The sequence below is a fragment of the Corvus brachyrhynchos genome, unplaced genomic scaffold (genome assembly GCF_000691975.1).
Source record: "Corvus brachyrhynchos isolate BGI_N302 unplaced genomic scaffold, ASM69197v1 scaffold239, whole genome shotgun sequence".
Taxonomy (NCBI): domain Eukaryota; kingdom Metazoa; phylum Chordata; class Aves; order Passeriformes; family Corvidae; genus Corvus; species Corvus brachyrhynchos.
Window position 1 is genome coordinate 5,222,307 of NW_008246057.1, and position 22,002 is coordinate 5,244,308.

General features: G+C 34.1%; 1 protein-coding gene across 1 annotated transcript in view; it reads left to right on the plus strand.

The window, feature by feature from the left end:
* The window catches only part of TBC1D22A (TBC1 domain family member 22A), a 145,647-nt gene that overhangs the window by 110,037 nt on the left and 13,608 nt on the right, over positions 1-22,002 (plus strand). Inside the window, exon 12 of the mRNA XM_008642535.2 lies at positions 3,357-3,452. Coding sequence (XP_008640757.1) covers positions 3,357-3,452 — 96 coding nt within the window. The remainder of the gene's footprint in view (positions 1-3,356; positions 3,453-22,002) is intronic.

Genomic DNA, 22,002 nt, shown 5'->3' on the forward strand with positions numbered 1-22,002 from the left:
AAGAGTGCTTAAGAAGGCTGAGCAAAGGTGGTGGAACTGGTACATTATGAACAGTGGAATAGACAAAATAATTCTAGTCTGCAAGAGAGAAGGAAATATGAATGGATTGAAGAAAGCGAACAGGAAGTGATTCATACTCTTTCAGTGCAATAGCTGAACTATTGTGCGTGAACCTAGCAGGTGTTGGGTTTAAACCAGACATGCTATATAGCATGCACTTGTGTTTTGGAATTCTTTGTTCCAGGACTTGGTAGTTTACCAAAAAGCTTACAGTTGCAAAAAGATTTAGGAAGTTAAGTGAAGACAAATCCATTAACACCTATTAAATGGACATATTCTACAGCTTCTCTTAGGACATCTCTGAGCATGAAACCTTTGAAACTTGGAGTATTCTGGGGACATACTGCTGTATCTTGCACTCCTATACTCAGTCATCTGCTGTTGGTCATTCCTGGTGAAAGGCTAGTTACTGTGATGGACCTCGCTGGTGTGATCTTGCTGTGTTTCCTCTCAGACTAGAATTCTTGAGTCTGTTTTGACGGTGGATTGAGTCTGTGCCTAGGAAGTTGAAGCTCCTGGCTGATCAAAAATGAAAACCTTGGAAGAGCAGCCAACATATTCCACTTTCCATGATGTTCCTGTGCTGGTTTCTTTCTCTTTTTCTGCCATAGACTGCTTGGATATTTTGGCAAAAATTATTTAAATCTCTTTTCACCTAAGCTATCTGCTCTTTGTAATGTGGTAGAAATGGAGTTTCCTAAAGTTGCTGTATTCATGTGTAATCATTGAGTGTTTGGAAGTTCTTGTGTCTGAGCTATTATTTGAATGTGAAATGTGGATTAATACCTAAGCCTGAAAAAATGTCATAGCTTTAATTATTCTGAGTACTTAAACAATAATCTTGTACTGTATTTATTAACAAATAAAATAGCATGAGGTATTACACTCCCTAAATGTTGAAGTATCCAGGGTGGGAGGCAGCTTAGACTAATCATTGACAAGACAATAATCAGTCTCGTCATACAACAAAATTAGCATTCTTTTGGTGGTCATCTAATTCAAGAAGTTTGGGGAGTGCAGTTCAAAGAATGCCTTTAATTTCAGCTACAGAGGAGATCCAGCATTTGCAGGGCAATGAGATATTTGTGATGTTAACAATCTAAATGATTGTTATTGATAATGACAGATGGTTCTTAGATAATGTGCTTCGAGTCGTCTGTAATATGTTCAGACTAAGTCTTCTGGAAGGTTGTACATCTGCCTTTAGATTTTTTGCTAAAATATTTAAATCAAGGTCATTGTTTATACTTGATTTTAAATAGCTTTTAGCTGGTAGCCTGTATTTCTGTACATTTAGAGATCAAACTGTTTATAACTTCAAAAGCTGCAAATGGAAAAGTATAATAGGTATCAGGTGTTAGAAAAGGCAATTATGCATTAGCTGTTTTACTCAATTTCTAAAACTGTCTAAAACTATCCATTGGAAATACTTTGTACCTAGACTTATCTCTGAAGCATGATGAATTTTTAAATCTGTAGGGGATATGCATTTTTTCTCTAATGAATTGCATTTTTAAACCTATTTCGTTTCATTTAAAAGCACTGAAGAAACTTGTATGGGTAAAAAAAAAAAAGTTAAACAGAAAAATCACAAGATGAAGTAGAGGTTCTTATACATGTCCAGATAATTTTTCTGCAGTTCCTTAAACATATTTCCAAAATTAGCTAATTCTTATTTTCTGTTCCAAGTACACTTTTAGACTTAAAAGCTTCCCTCCAAATAATTGGCATTATCTGTTTTCTGGAATCTTACTGATTTGGTGGACCATATGGTCTGTAGTTTCTGTAGCTGTTAACAAGGTGTTTTACAAACCTCTTGTAGCACACTCTGCTCTTTTATCAGTCAAGGATAGAGGAGAAGGAAAAACAGTAGTAGGAGAATATTTTTCCTTGCCCACTTGTTATAGCTGGCAAGTTTATTTATTGCACAAATTTTATATACCATGTTGTTCTAGGTTAATTAGCAATAAAATAGGTATTTTATCATGTTATTCTTTATGTAAGAAGTTGTTTCAGTTCACTGTACTTGAGCAGAACACTGTATTTTTCTAAAGAGTAAACTTCAGTTTTGAAATGACCAGCAGAGAATATGAAAAAACTTGCTATATTTTTAAAGCACGATAATTAGATCTTGTAAATTATATAGATATCACCATTAAAATATATCTCCATTTGCCAGATTGTATAGTTTAATTTTATAATTATTATTTTTAAATTCTATTTTAATGAGATTTTACATAGCATTAATTCACAGTCATAACATTGATAATTTAGTATCATAATTCTTTTTTCAGTTCTCAGTGGTATAGAAAATAAAATATAAGATTAATTTGGTACTATGAAAAAACTTAATGTTGTCTTTTAAAGGCAGCATCACAAAATTTTCTAAACTCTTACGTATACTTATAAAACACTAATTTCTAGGGGGAGTTTTATAAAGTGATACAATCGGATGACTCGAACCAGAACAGAAAGCTGCAGATCTGAATACAAAACTGAGCTTTAAATGTTTCATCTTACAAGTAGATTTTTTTCCTGTAGTGAAAACATCTAATTCAGTTCTATATAATCCAAGTTACTTATTTTTACAATGCTTAATAATTTCCTATAGCAAAATTTATACTTCAAAAGCTACTGCTAGTAATAGAATTGACTCTTAATAAAGGAGATGAAGTGTTGGGGTTCCCCCCCCGCCATGTGGTCCTGGGAGAGGGGCCCTGGGGTAGAGGCAGGGCCTATGGGGTTTCCCTACTCCTTGGTCAGCCCCGTTCCCCATTGGTTGTTTTGTGTTCCCCTGCCCAGGAAGGACCCTCTGGTCCCGTGATTGCCTCAGTTCTTGGGCAGGTCACCAACCAGGCGGTTGGAAAAATAAACATCTCTGAAAATATCTACCGAGAATCGGTCGGTATATTCATTTCCACGGGCCTTGTTGTCTGATACACGTGTTGCAAGAATCCCCACTGCAACAATGAAGCATATGTTCATGCCACAATGTTGAGCTGGGCAGTACAGTATTTCATACCAGAAATAAGCTAATGGATAACACCACAAATGGAAAGCACATCAGTAAAGAATGAATTTAAATATGAGAAATGGATGCTGCCTCATCTCTGTCCCCGTTACAGATAATAGCAATGAATAGGTTTGGCATAGATGAAATGCAAGCGTGTTTGTGATACAAAGAGCTGACATTTGTAGTTAGAAGTAAATGTCGTAAAAATACACTTGGGGCATATGGTGATCAAAAGTATTATTATTGGTGTATTGAAAGGATGATCTATTTTTATTTTTTCTAGTCTGAACCAGAGGGGTTTTCTCACTTCCACTTGTACGTCTGTGCTGCCTTCCTTGTCAGGTGGAGGAAAGAGATCCTGGAAGAGAAAGATTTTCAAGTAAGTGAAGGGGATATTTTTCAAGCACAGGGTGGCATTTCTTAGATTTACCTTCCTAACATTACTTGAGGATGAATTTAAGACAAAATAGGAGCAGCAAGACTGACAATACCTTACTTACTTAGAGTTGTTCCAAAATGGTTAGATCTGAAGTGATGCAGTAGGAGATGTGTTTTCTTTGTCCACTTTGGGAAAAAAAAAAATGCTGTTTTAAGTGAGGCAGACTTTGAGAAGATGATTTCTGGAGATTTTGTTACCTTGGGATTTTGCAGAGATTTTCTGAAAAGCTAACTGGATTTTTTTAATCTTAAATGCATCACTGAAGTATTTATTTATAATTTCTCATCCGTGTAACATTCTCTAACAAGGTCATGGTTATTCTTTCAAAAAAGCTGGGTAAGCAGTCTCTTAAAATAAGTAGCCTGTTTTTCATTCAGAAGTAAAAAGACCTCAGGCCCCTACATTTCAAAACCTAACATTTTTTCAGCAAAGAGCATATCAGGAAGTTGTTTGTAAGAAGACTTGAATATGGTAGATAGGCAAATCATTTGCATACATCTGTAGAAGTCCAGTTATTTTTGTAAACTGATGACAGTTCACTTTCATAGAAATATTTATATTGAGTTTTACCCTGTGATACCCATTCGGTGCCTAAAAGGCTTTAAAGTTTTGTTTGAAGGCTGAATGTGAATAGCCTGTGCTGCAAAACCCCCACCATTGCCTACCCCGGGGAAATGGCCCATTACCAGCTTATTTTCTCTCCATCTGACTGAACTCTGTGCCCCTGTACAAATGAACCGTTGTGCCAATTTGTGTATCACTTCAATCTATTTTATCTTTCGTCATGAAAGGATTTATTCAGAGCTGTCATTGCCTGTCTTTGCAGTAAGTAAATCCCTAAGGGCACAACATAACAGCTTTAATTTTTACTACCTGCTAACACTGTCAGATTTTCTCATTTTATGGTACTTTGTCAAAATCAACTCTGATGTTGGTATCCATACCTCTTGATTACAACTGTTCACTGTTAATCCTCCCTATTAAATTTTTCATGTTGATTTCCTGCACCAAAGAGCATAATTTTCCCCTCTCTACCAAATCTATTACAACTATGTTTTAAATAAATAATCCCAGAGTATATACTATGAAGATTGGTTTTGTTCTCCTTACACACATTCAGATTTGTTTACTTATTTAATAATTAAGATATTTCTTTATGGTTTAATTTCTTTATAGGCCATGTAAACTAGACTATAAAGTACAAAAATCAGGAATACACTGGAATGCATTTATCACACTGCTTTAGTTTGCTTACAACATAGAAATGCAATTGGTAATTTTGAGGATCTGTAGATCCATGCTGGTTTTATCACCATCATATGTTATCACTAAAAGGCTTGGCCTTCTTTATTGTCTAACATGACCTTTTCAAATGGCTAAACTAAAGTGTTATCAATTCTCTAAATGATACTTCTGTCCCACAGGCAAGAATAATATCCGTTATTCTTCCACTTTGTTAATAATAGCTGTAGATCATTGCCTAGTCTTCAAAGTAATAAGCACTTAAACTACATTGGAAAATTGGGAAGTTCAGTATATGCTGTTTGGAGTACTCTGATTGCATTGAATTCACATTATTGAGAAGTCATAGCTGTAGTACATTTTGTACAGAAGTTTTTTGTTCCATAAACTGTATCAAGGATCACAGGCATTCAAGTCATTTCTCTTGCACATAACGTGTGTTGTATTTGTTTTTTTGCATATGACAGGAATAAGGGAAGTCTTCCCTAATTGTCAGTGAGAGGGCCTGGTTCCTTGCTGCTAGCTATGAAAACTCCTGCTCTTCTTTTACATGTCTGGTTGACCTCCTTCAATAGAATTAAAACCTCACAGGAAACTTAAGTCAGGATAATTTCCCAAGAACATCAGGTGTGGCAATGTGCCAGATGAGACATTGAGCAGGTTTTGAATGAAAGATCAATTTTAAAGGGTATGAAGGGAATTAAATTTTGATGAGGGAAGAGTGGAAGAAATAAATGTGTCAGCTCAGGCCTCCAGATTTTCAAATGTTCATATATATATATTATATGTATATATTATAGATGTACATATGTATATATTATAGATGTGCATGTATATGCCTTAACAGGTGTATATATAGACTTGGAACACAGACATACAAAGCTGTGTTGATGCTCTGCCATATTTTTCATGTTTCAAATAGCATAATAAAATAATTTTTTCATTGTAAGACAGTAATTGAGTCATGATGGTAGTTGTCTTCTTTTGAATCACGTGAACAAGTTATTGCACTCACTGCCATTTATTTGATTAACAAAATATCGGTGTAAACCTCCTGTGAAACATGAGATTTGCAGGTTAATGTAAGTTTTACCAAAGACAAATGAGGAGAAAGGCAATGCTTTACATGTAAATCTCAAGGAATTTATGTTATTTGTAGAAGTTGTCCCATGTTTTGTGCCTTATGAAAACTGGGACCTCATGACTTTTCAGAGAATATTCCACGCCACTTCTCCATTCCATGTCCTTATAGATTGTTGCCTGACTACTGTAACATACACTGGAGAACAGTGAACAGCTATTTCAAACTCCAGTGTCCCAAGAAAAAACATCTAATTTTAGGTAGATGGGAAGAGGGAGAAATGTGGGAAATGTCAAATGGTTTTATTTTCCTAGGATCTTATAGTTGCTTACATTTTGTCCTGTTTAATCAGTAATCTTTCTAGTAAGCTTTAATCCGGTTTTGAAATTTGCTACTTAATGCAATGAGCTGTGTGATGCAATGATATGTAATGAGGGCAAAAATTATTACATTCAGCACTTTTCAAATTCCCCAGAGTCACTTTTTGATAGCAGTGAAATTAAACTGACATATTTTCAGGGAGATGTTTTAAATATTTAATGCCCATGTATAATACAAAGATTAATATTATGGAAAAGAATGAGGGTTTTTAAAGTTAGAGCTTGTTATTCTCTCTTCTCACTTCTAATGAGTTCTCTTTATCTAGATTGGGTGCCCTACAAACCGAGGTACAGAGAGGTAGTTTGGATAGCTCTGTTACTCTACTCATAGTTCAGATTAGCAGTTAATATGTCGTGTGGGGGAGGAGGGAACATAATGGCTAGACAGTAAAAGGCAGAAATTTTAATCCTGGCTCAGATTTTCCCTTGTAACCAGTATGATGTTTTATAGAATCAAACAGGTCATTCTTGATTTCTGACATTTCTGTTGATGGTATAAATATTCTACGTTAATTGAATGGTTCCATACTAGTGTCAGACCAAAAAAAAAAGAAAAAAAGTTTCATATAAATAAAAATATTTTTTTTAATGTGATAAAGTAGGTTTGTGAGTGCAAAATGTGAAATTAATTTAGCTTCTACTATCTAAGCTTAAGTAATTAAACATGCAACTAATGAAAACCTTTCTACTCATCAGCATGTCTCAGACTTTGACTTGCTGTAATTCATTTTCCTAACTACAGTCGTAATTCCAAAATTCTCCTGAATTCTTGAGAGGTGTGAATGGCTGATGCTGTTAAGTGCTAAAATATTCATGTATGATTTTGAACATATTTGGAATTAAAATATTGATAGAAAATATGGCTACTGAGTTTACTGTGGGAATGTACAAGATATCTGAAAGACTTTTACAGAAACAAGACTTCAGGGACTAGATTCAACTGTTGAACTGAATATAAACTAATGGTAATTATTATTAAGTTAGCAAATTAGTCCAAATTTATACTTTAGGGAAGTTATCATTTTGTTGACACAGCTGAGCTACAAAAATATATTCAGTATGTTGTGGTAAGGAATTTGTCTTGCAGAGCTTTTCTTATTAATGATTTTAAGTATAGGCTTTTCTCTTTGTCTAACAGACATTTTCACCCCTGCTGTCACCAACTCACATATTTATTACTGCATTTTCCTTTTCTTTGTCTTTGACAAATGCATTTTTGCTCCAATTATATTCACCCAGACTGCAAAGAAGCTGTAAAGATCATTTTTCAGTCCATCATTTTTTCTTGCTTTCTTGCTCTGCATTTCCCTTAGCTCCCTTTCTTTTAGAGCACACCAAGGAAAACTTAGACATTTTGTCTTTTGAGGCCTTTAATGTACTAATACTGACACCTTTCATGGCATCTCAGATTCAGCACTGAGATGCTGACTCCATTCTATCAGCTTATGATAACAGCTTCATCACCCACTTGAGCTCGCATAAAAGTAGCTATGCTATCTCCCACTCTGCCACCTTACTTAAATGGAGCACCTAATGCAGATATTCTACTTTTTTTCTAAGTCCTTATGTTAAGTTCTTTTTTTTTGGAATACCCATAATAGATCTGACAGGTAGGCTTGAGTCTGTTAATAGCACTTAAAGTCACATTGATGAGTTTTGTGTTGCTTCTTTTCGCTTTTCTGTGAACTTATTGTCTCCTGTTTAATACTTGAGCCATAAAATCTGCAGGATAGCAACTGTGCTTTATTCTTATTTATATAATATTTTAAATAATTATTATTTCATTATTATTTTATATAAATATCATAAGTAATTCTTACGGACCTGTTTACCAAAATGAATGCATGCACAATTGTATATCTTATTAAAATTTAGAAAAATGCTGAATAACAAGATTCTTAGAAGATAAATTCAATTCATACTCCTGTCCATATAAGTAACAGGCTTTAGTTTAAAAAGTTTGATGTTGCTATCTTTCCTAGAAATTATCTACTATAGAAACATGTCAGATATCAGAAATGTAATTTCATACTATTTTTTACACTCAGTAATAGAGATTTCATTAATCTTTTGTGATCTTTACATAGTTTATGATGTAAATTTTCAATTTTTATTTTTTCTGCCTGAAAGTATAGGAGTGCTCACTTCATATTATATGTGGTATAACTAATAAATAAATTTAATTTAGCTTCTCGGTACATATTGTGCTAAAAGTTTAGTTTCCATTGCTCCTGCAGTAAAAATAAATGTTTTTCAATTAAAGAAAAAATTAAAATTTTATGTTTCTGAAAGGATTAGTTTTTTGAACAGAGGAGTGTTTTCCCTCCTTCTCTGTAATCTCTATGAGGAGATGATTTTGCAGTTGTGGACCCTGTGCCCTCATTCTTCTGTGAATGGAAGCTAACAGGGTCTTTTCTGTGGATGTACCAAAACCTGTTAAGAATTAAGAACATGGAAGTCTTTCTAACTGTAAAGAGCCTGTGATTTTATTCCCTGCTGAGAGCACTTTTGGGAGATGTTCAATATATTGTCATGTGTTTCAAGAAACTGGAAGCTCTGCTGTTTTAGACTTTGAAAATCAGAGCTGGCAACCTAACATGAGATCCTTAAATCTCTGAGTACTGGTAGCAGACAGCTGGGATTCAACACTCTTGAATCATTTATGTTCAGAAGAACCAATTTACAATGATAAAATTACTGACTTTATTTTTGCATGCAGAGCTTAATGAACAGAGAATGATGTGAGTGGCAAATTTTAACTGCTCTGTTAACAACCTCACTCAACTTACTTGAAAGCTTCTGCATATTTTGATTGTCATCTTGACTTGGTCTCCACATGTGAGTGTGTTGTAAATTAAACATAACAATGCAAAGATGTTTTAACATGCAGTCTTAGAAGTACAGGTTTTGGCCCACAAAAATTATTATTGCAAAATTTTAATATTGAACCGAAATATAACAGACTGTATGTCATCCTTCTTTTAATGATGGTACTTGTGTTGTTCCTGGAGGAGGACTTGCCCTCTGTCTGGAAAGTTACTGGAAGATTCTGACTAGTTTATATGGTACACTAAAAATGGCTTAAAAAGCATGAAAAAGGAAATAAAAATTGTAACACTACTCTTACTTATGTCTTTCAGTATGGCTTTCTGTTTTCTTTTGGTGATAACTGTATGCCTATTTTTCCTATGTTATACATTGTTTTTCCCCAAAGCTTGGCTTCAGATATGCAAAGCTGAGAATGAAAATAATTTTTAAAAAAGCAACAAACAAACTAATCCCACTTTTGATTTACATTTTATATAGCTAGCAATGTGCATATTTTTTATTCCTAAATTCACCTCTTTTTCCTTCTTTTGCTGGAGTTTATAGGCCTTAAGAGTCTATAGGAATAATGTATTCCTCATGCCTGGCATGTTAAAAATAATATTTAATATACTTCTAATAATAAGATAAATTTTTTAATATCTGAATTTGAAATCTGCTCCTGTTTCTATTGCCCTCCTTCCATCTAGCTCTTTCCCAGAAGTCATCCTTCCTCCTCAAGATATTTGGAACAGTTGCACATAGTAAAATTGCAAGCTATAGTACAATGATATTGAATTGCAAGTCGCTTAAATATATGTATTTGCTACTGAAACTCAGAAGTTACTCTGTTATATGATCTACTCTAATATTATCAGATAAATCACAAGAGTCAGTGAGAGGAAGCCCTGCTCTTTCCAAAGCAATTGAGCAAGAACAGAAGTCCTTGAACACCTGATTACTGCAGCCATGGCTTACCTTGGGAAATCTGTCTGGATTTTCTTTGTACTGAAATAGGTTGGTCAAAACAGGAAGAAGTTTTCAAAATCTTTGCTGGAGGAGACCAATTCTACAGGGCCAGCATACTGTATCAGTAGAAATTTTATTTGGAATGCATCATGAAAAGTAGAAAACAGAAACCTCGCTGATAAGAAACAGGACAAGGATCTTCAACTTTTGATATTGATATAAGTGGAATAAATGTGGTTTTTAATTTTTTAAAGATCTTAATATTTTATTAATATTTCTAACTATAATCTTTGTTATGTGTGTTGAGATTTAGTAACTTGATTTTTACCCTCACCTGTTTAAATGTAATTCCAAGGCATGTGGCTTTTACAAAGTCATTTATTTCTCAGGAGTTTAACAAATCTGAAAGTCAAGGTACTGGGACATAGTAACAAGTGCTTTCTTCTCCAGCACAGCAGTTGAGAGCATCTAAAAGGGAATGAGGTACTTTAATGTAAAAGCTGCAGTGGCTCTTTCTACAGAAAATGTGTAAGATGCAAGAAAAGTACAAAGAATTGTTTTGCGGTGATGACCAGTTACTTTTTCTTGCAAGTAGATGGGGAGTATGCTTGAAGAGCAAAGGTCTTAAGAATTTATGTCTCTCACCAGAACAGTTTGGAGACATTTTTTGAATCATTGTGCACAAGAGTCTGTTTGTAATACTTTCACATTTACTGAAGATTTAAAAAAAAAAAAAAAAATTCAGACAGGGATTTAGTAATTTATAATCCTGAATAATCTGTTTTTTTCTTCCATGCAAATGTTCATGCCATTTGAAAAATTGCATTTCAGCAGGTTTTTTTCTACAGTTAGTTTCAAACTAAGTTGTTATTTGAATAGTTTGCTTTTCTGATAGTCAAGGAATGTGTTGCAATTTTAGATGATGCATCAAATTAAAAAGTTCAAATGGAAGCATTGAAAGTGCAGATTTGTGCTTGGATTTCATGTGCAACATACTGCAATTCATTCACTTATAACCCTTCTTTCATACAGAACAAAATGTTTAACAATAGATTTAGTGTATTTGACAACTGAGTTCATTATACCATATGTTAGTAGGACAGGGTTCTTATTCTGATGTTTCTCTGTGTTCTTCAAAAAAACACAAAGCAACTATATGACAAAGTGAGCAGTTATTTCTATTTTCTAAATCAATTATGTGTGATATTAGCTAATGTCTTCCTTATTTTTCAAATATTAATATTTTAAGTAACAAAGAAAGATGTTAACCAGATGCATAGTTCAGTACAAATATATAGGAAGGTATGATTCATGTTCCAGAGACCAGTTAGATTGAAAATGTGTTACATTATATGCTTTGGCTTAAGGTTTAGTGAAATAAAGTGAATCCTGTGACTCAGGTCTAAATTAGAAATAAAGTCACTTTAAATTACATTTGTAGTCAGGGAAAATATGTGTGAATCAGTCACTTCTGATCTCACGCTATCCTCTGCAAATATTTATTTCATTGTATTATTTACGAAGCAATATGGCATTGACAGAAATTAGAATTCATCTGTTAAATCCTACATTTAATGGTCTGAATATTAAATACTCTATGAAGACTTCCTTGAAGATGTGAATGTCTCTTTGCAAGCCCAGATGTTGCTTCCTGTGCTGATGTTACCAGAGATGTTGCCAGTAAGGAGGAGTGATGGAAGTTCTGAAGCATCCAGGAGCAAATCCAGTGGAAACAAAAAGGGAAAGAGATATTGAACATAATTCCTCTAAAACTTGTTGTTGTGTGGAGAAATACTGTAGGACATAGTATTTATACAATTCATAGTGGTTGGAAGATCCCCTTACATTCTGAATGTTTTAATGGAAAAGGTATCTGTTTCTTTAGCACACATTCCTTCTTCAGACAGAGTTACTTGACTCTTCAGAGACTCCTGAGCCCTTGCCTTTGTGTGCACCTCTATTCTTATTGTTTGAATTTAAAGAATTTAGTGTTACAGATTTGAATACAATTTGGGTTTTTTTTTGGTGGGAAACACATCCTTGTGGTTGTAATAGGAAAATAACTTTAACTCTTGTTTAGTAATGGATCTTATCTTTTACTGTCACTGAGTGAGCTCTAGAATTAATTTTTATTTTACTTCATAGTTATTCTGTAAAATCATACTATGTGTTCTGTATATTCTTGCCAATAATTGATTTAATGTATTTTGTTGATTGGGTTTAAACCTTTTCATTACTACCCATGTTGCATAGTGACTAATTAGCAGAGCGACCTAAAAAAGAGTATTACCAAGATATCACTTGGTCCTTGACTATCTGCCAGTCTCTTCATTATCAGAATTTCTTGGAGAAGGAAATATAAAGGCTTAAAAAAAAAAAAGACGTGGGACTTTCCTGGATGTAGAACTTCAGACATTATTCCAGTAACAATTGCAATTGTATAGTAATTTTTCCCACAAAAACAAATTTCTCTCTTGAACTCTGGGTACCGTAAAGGCTCTAGGATCCTAACTCTTTAATCTTGTAAAGCTGACTACCTAGTGTTGCATATCTGCAAAGTTCTGCAGTTTACCAAAATCTTTATTTCATTTTACTCCCTGAACATTGCATATTTTGAATGTGATTAGATTAATCCCATTTACCTTATAGTGTAATCGGTCAGCTTTTCCTCTCTTCCCCAGGAGTTAATTCTCAAATTTTTAATGGGAATTGCTTAGTGAAATTTGTGCTAGATTAAGTGCTTTTTTCTCTATTGTTTTTGTTAATGTTGTTTTTTTAATTGCAGGAAAATATTTAATATAGCTTTATGTTCCCTATGTGATTATTTTTCTTGAAGGTTGTCCTTGCAGAATTAACTGCCACCTAATAAATAGGCCCAGATGTAGCAACAAAAATGAATAGCAAATGCAGCTTTTGGAGTGAATGAGACTGGCTTGGACTGAATGTAGCATAATCATTGCTATTTTAAAGGAGGTTTCTTTATGAACAGTGTTACAGAAACTAGTTTTTGGATCCAAATATTCTGATGGGGTCATAAAGCATTTATGCATAAGATATTTAATGATGGATAACAACTTTTTCCTGAGCTGAAGGGCAGTACTTGGAGTTTCACACTTGCTTGCCTGCATTAAAAATATGAAGAAAATATATATCAGGTGAAATTAATTCTAGTGATAAAGAACCATTACAAGTTTCATATATAGTCACACAGAACCCTCTTCCAATGATTATCAAAACATACAGCCATGTTTTACTAAATGAAAGATTTAGCTGTTAATTACACGAGAACAGCTTATTTACATTGAGACTCTAACAAGAGTTTTAATTTTCTTTGATCCAAAGAGTCTTTATTTAGCTGTATGTGTTCTTTGTATCTTCAGGAATACTGTGGTTTGGATTTTTCTACTGTGGATTTTAGTGTGCAAGTACTTGAACAGTACTTGGACATTGCAAGATCAGAAAATGATTTTACAATGCTGTTTATAATGTGGGTTGTGTATTTTATTGTTGGTTGGGTTTTTTTTAAACACACCTGTAAATATAGTTCTTACAACTGATGGTACCCATATGGTTTTTATGTTTCTTCACATTATCAGAATATTGCTCAGGGTGAAGATAGGGTTTTATAGAAAAAAAAAAACCAAACCCAAAAAAACTGCCCCAAACCCCAGTACCATTTTTTTCTGTCATACAGGGGAACCACAGTTTTGCTGTATTCAACTGCAGAAGATAGAGGATGAAAAGCTGTAGCAAATCTATAGTGTTCAGAAAGACAAACATCATTAATGCTCCTAATGTGCAAAGACCGCAATGAATTCAAATTTATGAAACTGTTATCCTAGAATTTATAAATCTGTAGGTTAAAATGAAGTTGGTAGGAAACTTTTTTTCTCCTCCAGCTCTTTAAAAGACAATTATATATGAGGAGGTAAAAACACCTGTTTAGGGACAGTGGACTCTTGACAGTCTCCAACAGATCTGGTCTTTTTTCACTAAGTTTATATAAATAATTTTTGCTAAACCTTTATGGCTTTGGCACAATTTTCTAATAACTTTTAAGTTAAGTAGTTGTGATTACATCTAAAAATCACATTATGTATGTCATAATTGGAACAATTCTATTTTGCTTATTCTAGAAAAAAGAATAAGGTTAAAAGTATTCACATAGAATGCAACAGGTGATGAATATTGCTGGGCTAATAAGCCTTTGGGAAGGATGCAAGAATACAGATTGATTTTTGTTCTCTTATCTATAAAGTAGTTTCTTGATAACCTTCCAGGTCTTTGGATGGCTTTAAGTGAACCAGAATAACAATTTGATTTTGGCTTCAGTTGAGTTATTTGACAAACTGAACTCACCATTTTTAGTAAATGCTGCTGTTGAAGAGTCAAATTGATCACAGAGCAGAAAAAAAACCAGGCATAGCATTTTGAATACTTTGAGTAGGATCTCAGGGATCCAGAGGCACGCTGCTGCTACATAAATACAATCTTACCTCTTTTCAAAGCATATTCACTTGGGCACTTTGAGAATCAATAGAATATAAGTTCAGTGAATAGGCTTCAAAACAAAAAATATTTTGCAAATATGCAGAGCAATTCAAATACAATTTGCAGAGCATTTTACCAAGATGCAAAGGTTTTAGTCCTTCTGTTTTATAGTTAAGATTTACACTTATCATTGTTAATACTGCAGAAAATCAGATGGAAAAGCTGAGCTGAGGTTTTTGCATCCATATTCTGGTATCATCTATGCTTTTTTAAAGTGCTGTTTCATTCTGGACACGCTGTTCTGAGCCGATCTTAAGTAAGTAATAAAACTTGATAAGGCCTTCTACGAATAGAAAATAAAATTAACACCAGAAATTTTCAGTCTGGCAATACCTCAAAGGTATTGAATCTCCCTTACTGTTAAAAAAACCCCAAGCAAACAAAGAAAGACACCCCAACAAACCCAGCCAAAACCATCCAAACCAGAAAAGGCTGTCTATGCTCTCTGATAAAAACCCCACAACTCTGCTTTTTAATGGATTCATTTATATTCATTCCAACTATGATTTGTACATTGGAACAGCACATAATGTGTAGCTTTCCATGATGTTTGAATTTTCACCTGACAGAATAGTACACTTCTTGGCACAGGAAGGGATTTTTGATTCGTCTGAATTCCATGGGATGTTCTTGTCAGTCTAGATTTCATTTTTGCTACATTACAGTCATGCTGTATCTTGAGTGGTTTCATCATAATTACTTCTTTCTCAGAGGAAACATTGAGTTCATCTTAATTGCAGAATTATCATATGTAAACTTCAGTAAAGTTGCCTGTCTTAACAATTTGAGCCTTAGGATAAAAATATCTACATAATAATGGACATTTGCTGTAGAAAAGCAATGTCAGACTGTCAGTGTGTCAAAAAATTATACTGAAGCTAATTCAGCTAAAATTGCTGTGGTGAATATCAACAGAATTGAGAAAGTTGACCAAAACAAAATGGCTAATGCTAGAAACATGAAATTGGAAGGTGGTTTAACGTTTACTTTATATAATGCCCATTTCTACAGTCTTAATGGGGAGAGAATTAGAAGCAGAATAAATATAGATTTTACTTACAGAAGGATGAAAATATCTAAAAATATGTTAAGTAATAAAATGAATGTCACAAAATTGAAAAAATATCCCAGTTTATTTCAGAGCAACCAAAGTCCAGGTATTCAGTGAAAGAAACTCAGTATCTAAAATGATACTCCAATGGAATGATTGAACTAATTTGAAGATGTGATCAAAATTAGAACTTAAAAGGTGAATTTTTACTTGGAGGTTGCTGTGACCAATACACAATATTTCTTTAGTGCTTTCCAAATCTGGCTTTTCGGATAAAATCTTGTCAGTAAGCCAGGGGCTTTTTTTGCTGTTCGGGTTCCCAGGAATTTTATTCAAATTATTTGGTTATAGTTGGCAGATAGAATTGCTGAAGGTGTGCTATAAGAAACCCTGGAAAAATCCAAACCACAGTATTCCTGAAGATACAAAGAACACATACAGCTAAATAAAGACTCTTTGGATCAAAGAAAAAGAAAAACTCATGTTACAGTCTCAATGTAAATAAGCTGTTCTCATGTAATTAACAGCTAAATCTTTCATTTAGTAAAACATGGCTGTATGTTTTGATAATCATTGGAAGAGGGTTCTGTGTGACTATATATGAAACTTGTAATGGTTCTTTATAACTTGAATTAATTTCACCTGATACTTAGACTATATATTTTAATGCAGGCAACTGTTGTTTCCTCTTGACATGAAGTTCATCATCTGCTCTGGCTCTGACCATAATGAAGTCTCCCATCATGAAGTAGCATGATAACAGCATAAATATAATGTAGTAACAGCAGGATTTAACTGCGTGAATCAGCAGTGGACTGTTGTGGCTTTCCAAATCTGTCCTGCAACTTTGCTATCTCAACACAATGTTAGAAAATAAATGAGGTAGCTTTATGCTTGGAATGTTTCCAGTCACCATAGGTAGTCCGAATTTGTGCTTTGCTGGGGCTGCAAGGATGCTACTTCATGCTTCAGTCCTATCTTGGTCTTAGTGTGTTAGCATTTCCCTTGTGGCAGCATGATCACTCACCAATAAGCAATACACTCTAGGTCATGAATGTAGAACTGTAATGAAATAATTTGCCATTTTATTGCCTTTATTTATGTTTACTTTTCAGAAAGAAATTGAAATTATTTTGAATATTTTTAGCTATTTGAACAGTCTTGGGTATTTATTTTTGCTTCCATGCAGGTTGTGAATACTGAATTGATTTTTGTTAATACATCTACATGTGTATCAGAACTCTTCCTATTGATGGGCTTGTTCTCTTTATCAGTAGGCTGTCCAAAGCTTTTCCTAATTTTCAGGAAGATTGTCAATAGAGAAACTCCAACATATCAGAGAATAATACTGTAATGAGACTGGTTTTCCAGTGACCACGATGTATCCAGCTTACAATAGGAATGAGTTATTAATTCATATTGTCTGCAAAAAGACCTTTATGTTCATTTTCCTTAATGGAAATCTTGTAACATGTAAGTGCTTCCTGTATCTGTGACAATTTTTGTTTATCTATCTCAGAAGACACTGTGGGAAGAAAATAATATGTTCAGGAAGATAAAAAAGATATAGTTTTGATTACAAGTATTAAATTCTATCATCTTTACTTATTATCTCTCTAATAATTTTTATTTATTAGTATTTACTTAGCCAATTTTCTTACTATCAGCTAAGAAGAACAAATGAAACATTTTTTCTCCCATGTCATTCTTAACAGCTTCATTTCTGTCTTTAGTTCTGAAAAGTGAATCTACATTGGTAGATGCAAATGTGCAATATACTAATAATACCGTGGTCTATTATTTTCTGTACATTTAAATAGCATTTAACAGTATCAACAAAAATATAATACAATGTCCTACCAGGAAGACTAAAGAAAATACTTTTTTTGTTAATCATCTTCAAGAGGAGGCTTGTCTAGTAAGTGTCTGTGGGAGTCACTGTGAAGCTATTCAGCATTTCCACCAACAAAACAGCTGATGATAAAAATCTGTGGATGAGAGAGATTTACCATTCTGACAAAGTTAGGAGAAAAGAGTTACATAAACCAATCCTGAATCACTTGTTCATTGAACTCTTCAGGAAAGTAGTATTTTGATATAGTCAAATGAAAAGTTTTGCAAATAAAGTAAATTAGAATAGGTCATACCTCTGGAGTGTGAGACTGTACCCTGTGATGTTTGGCATAGACCAAAAGAGGTCTATGGGGTGGGCAATGCCTACAGCTCTCCTAGTAAGCTCCCAGAATGATGCTGTGGCACATGGGAGTGATTGGATCCTTGAATTAATGAACCTAAGAGCTTGTTTTGCCTTTCAGTGGTTTTCTTTCTTTGTCAGTATTGCATCCAGTTCTGAAGTTTTAAGTCAAAGACATAGAGAGGGCTCAGAGAGCATAACTGAAGTATTTGATATACTTAATTTGTCAAAAAGAAAAGCAATAGGTGAATTGATTAATATATGAGAAATTTGATATGGAAAAAATTCCATACACTAAATAACAATGAATTTCTGCAGCTCTTAAAGATTTCAAATTGGTGTTTTTTCTGATATTTAAAACAACCCCAAAAATAGGTTTAGTTTTTAGTTCCTATTATCCACACAAGAGGCCAGATCAGGATAAGTAATGTTCTTCTCTGGTAGTATCATCTATGACTAGGAAACAGCCCCAAATTTATGTTGTGTACCTGTCAAGTAATACTCCCGCTGACATACATGGTTGTTATCATGTGTAGGTACAAAAAACATCTGAAGCCCTCGCAGTTGTTGAAACAGTTAGATAATGAACTGGCCTTAGAATATAATTTTGAAATGTCAGTCACCATTTCTAAAACATGTGTAATGTTTTTGTCTACAAACAAATTACTTCTAAACATTTTGGTATCTAGTAATTTTTAGTTATCCTTACCAACTTAGAGCACACAGTGTTAGAACCACATTGCAGTGGTAAAATATGTCTAAAATTGTGATTCTCTGTAAGCCTAGTTGCAGAGGAAAAGCACTATTTTTTTTTCAAAAAAGGTTCAATAGTTGTTGAGTAATCACTGTTTTTCTTCCTTACTGTTTTTAATTTTTGTCACCATATCCAATAACATTAGTGAACTCTAGAAGCAAGTTGATTTTGTTCTGCCCCTAAGTTGTGTTCTTCCTCATCCTGGAAGGCTATATTTCTGGAAGGCTATTTTCTGTTCACACTTCTACACCTCTCAGGGTGCTGGGACTAAACTCCTTATGGATCGAGCAGTGTGTTTTGAAGGCTGGGAGGAGCACATTACAGAATTGGGATCCCCTTCACCTGCACTTGTTGCCAAGAATTGTGTTTGTCTGACTCCTGCTATAGCAAAGGAAAGACATGGTGTATAATCTGAAGGGATTTCCAGTAAGCCTTGCTTTATGGCTTCTACTTCACAGTGCTGCTGTTACTGTCCAAGTTTGAAATCAAATCTTCCACACAATGAAAATCTGATTTTACTGTCCTGTAAGTTTCTAGAAAAACCACCTTCTGACTCCTGTAAGATGTATTTCTCTTATCAACCAATGTTTTTATTTATTTTCAGTAAATACCACAGAAGGATCTCTGCATTTTCTCCATTTCAATGTAAAAAAGGATTTTTCTTGAACAAAGGAAAAACTCCTGTTCATCCTGAGCAATTTCAGTGACCTGCTAAACTAAATGCACTGGCAGGACTTCCATTTAGTTTGTAATTCACAGCTGTCACTGGAGACATGTCTCTACAAAGAAAACTGTTTTCCTTCCATGTTTATTTGTTCAGCAGAACCTGCTGCATAACAATGTCAATTATTTGCCTTATCAGTGTGTAACCCTGGAGAAGACTAAAATCACAGGAGCCCGTACACTTGACAACCAAACTCAATCAAAACTACTGATAAGAGAACAAAGAGAAACCAGAAGCTTTTGGAGTATGAGCTGAGTAATAGGATGAAGTGACATATGCCTTTCTTTGAGACAAGCAGATGGAGGAAGATTAATTTTCTTTCTTTCAATTTTCTGTTCTCTCCTATGGTTTCCTAAATGCTAGTGCTTGTAGATTTTGCTGTCTTACAACAAAATTGTCTCTTTGCAACTGCAAGACAGTAAAAATAACAAGAACTGAAATGCCTATTGTTTTGTCATTCTTGTAAACAAATCAGAATTAGATTTTTTTCCAGAAATATCATTATGGCAGATTTACTATCGTAGCCTCCTGGTTAGATCTTTCACCTGCCATAAAGAGTAAAATCTTTGCACAACTTGTTTTCTCTCTGTAGTGTTTTTTGCATTAGACACTCCTTTTCAAATATACTGAGAGCTCTCATTTATCCCATCTTAACTTGTTTTCTTCACAGTAGCATTTGCTTGCTGTTAGCTGAATGAATAGCAATGGTTCCATCCAGTCCTTGGCAGCTGATTCACGAAAGCTTTGTGTTAATTTTTTTTCCTTGCAATTCTCACACATCTTGCTTAGTTTCAGGTGCTGATCCCCATAGGTCAGCAGGTTAAACAGGGGCATCTGAAATCCTTAATAGCTGTTGTTCTCTCCCATAGCCTTTCTTAAATATTGCCACCCTGAGAAAAGATGACAGAGCATGGCACGGAACTGCTACGACGTTGTCAGTTCACAGGCAAGCCTATTAAAGCAACCCAAAATTGCCAGCAGTAATGTACCTCTGCAAGTTATATTTCATGTAGTTGACATCTTTATTCTCTTCTGTGAGAAAAGGTCACATCTCCCAAGCTGTGCTATAGTTTCCTTTCTAGGAGATTATTGTGATAAATACAGGAATTCCTCCTCTCATCTGCCTGCTAAAGATGAGGGATGTGTCACTGTAGGTGACCAGCCCGTCAAACACTTATGTTATACCACGCATTGCATCACTGAAATGTTTATCCATTAGAACCGTTAGTGTGTTTTTTGCCAGACCCTGAAACACTTTTTGGTCATGTTTATTTATTTAAACAAAATAACATTTTATTCACAAGGTGGAGTTTTGTAAAAGAAATGATGTTGTCAAAAGTCCAGTTATCCAAACAAAATGAATTTGGGTATAATGTTGTCCTTAAGACCTATTTGGTTTATGTGGTTTTTCTTTGGACAACCATTTCAGATAGATTTTTTGAGGCTTTTCTTTGAATCTCTGAAGGCCACAACCTTCTTCTTAATGTAATTTGAATTTTTACAAAACCAAGTGTATGTAAGAACCCAACACCTGGGAGAAATACAGCAAAATATTACTCGTATTTGGTTTATGTAATACTAGCTGTCGCATGCTAAAATAATTATTATGAAAACAGTATTTCTCTCTCCCTATTGATTCTCTCTGGTTTTAGTAATATTTTTCCTTACATAGTGGGAAATTAAGGACTTTGACCTATTTGATGTTTGATGACCATTCTGGAGGTGCTGTGCAATTGTCAGGGTGTTCCTTTGCCAAACTGCTCTTTGGGTATTGATACCATGACAGAGGCCACTGCTTTCAATCTGAAGATTCTTTTAAAGTTTCAGTGTGAACTTGTTCATCTCATTTTGTGTGTGGACTACGATTACCAAGAAGAGGTACTCATGGCCTAAGAGCTTTTAGGACTTTAGCCTTGGAAATCTTAAAAATGAGCAGTCAGAAAAGATTAAGCTAGCCCACTGTCACCCACTATACTGAAAAACCATTCAGTTCTTTCATGTTTGTGTCTGGAGGTTGTTCTTTTGTAGATAAGTAAAGAATAAACCCTGCATTCAGCTATTGGTTTACAAACGCATACTTTTCATGAAAGTTGCGGCATTTATCATCTTACATAGAAATTTGATCTCAAATTCTGGCTGGCCAAAGTTGAGTTGTAGATATCTATTTTTATCAGTGTAGCAATGTGTAAGAAAGGCAATTAAATATTATATAAAGAAAGTGTGATAGTGTTTTAATTGTCTTAGAAGTCCAGGGCCTTAGGATATTTGTATGTACCTTAGGACTTCTAAGTGCTCCATTTAGAGTTATTATTTTTCTGTGGTTCCAGTAATATATTCTTTGTTTTGAAAAATTGCATTTCTCTGGGACTTGCATGAGAATTATGTATTTGGGTTTTATGTAATTTCTTTAGAATTGTGTTTAATGACAGTAGATTGGGAAATGAAGAACTGACCTGAGCTGAGAGTATTAAAAGAATGTTTAACCCTGTGAAGCAAAGCTTGAGAGAGAATATGACTATCTTCTAGAATGCCCTTGGATTGCTTTATAGTGGGGTAGATTTAAGTCCTAATGTAATTTTGGTGAAAGATCAAAAGTATATAAATTTTTTCACTTTGATTTTTAAACCATTAGATAAAGTGAAGCATCTTGTATGTGAAATACCAGGACATAAAGAGCAGCATATATTTTCTAACAAAGCTTGATAAATTTATGTTATTGTGTGATACAGGAATACGAAT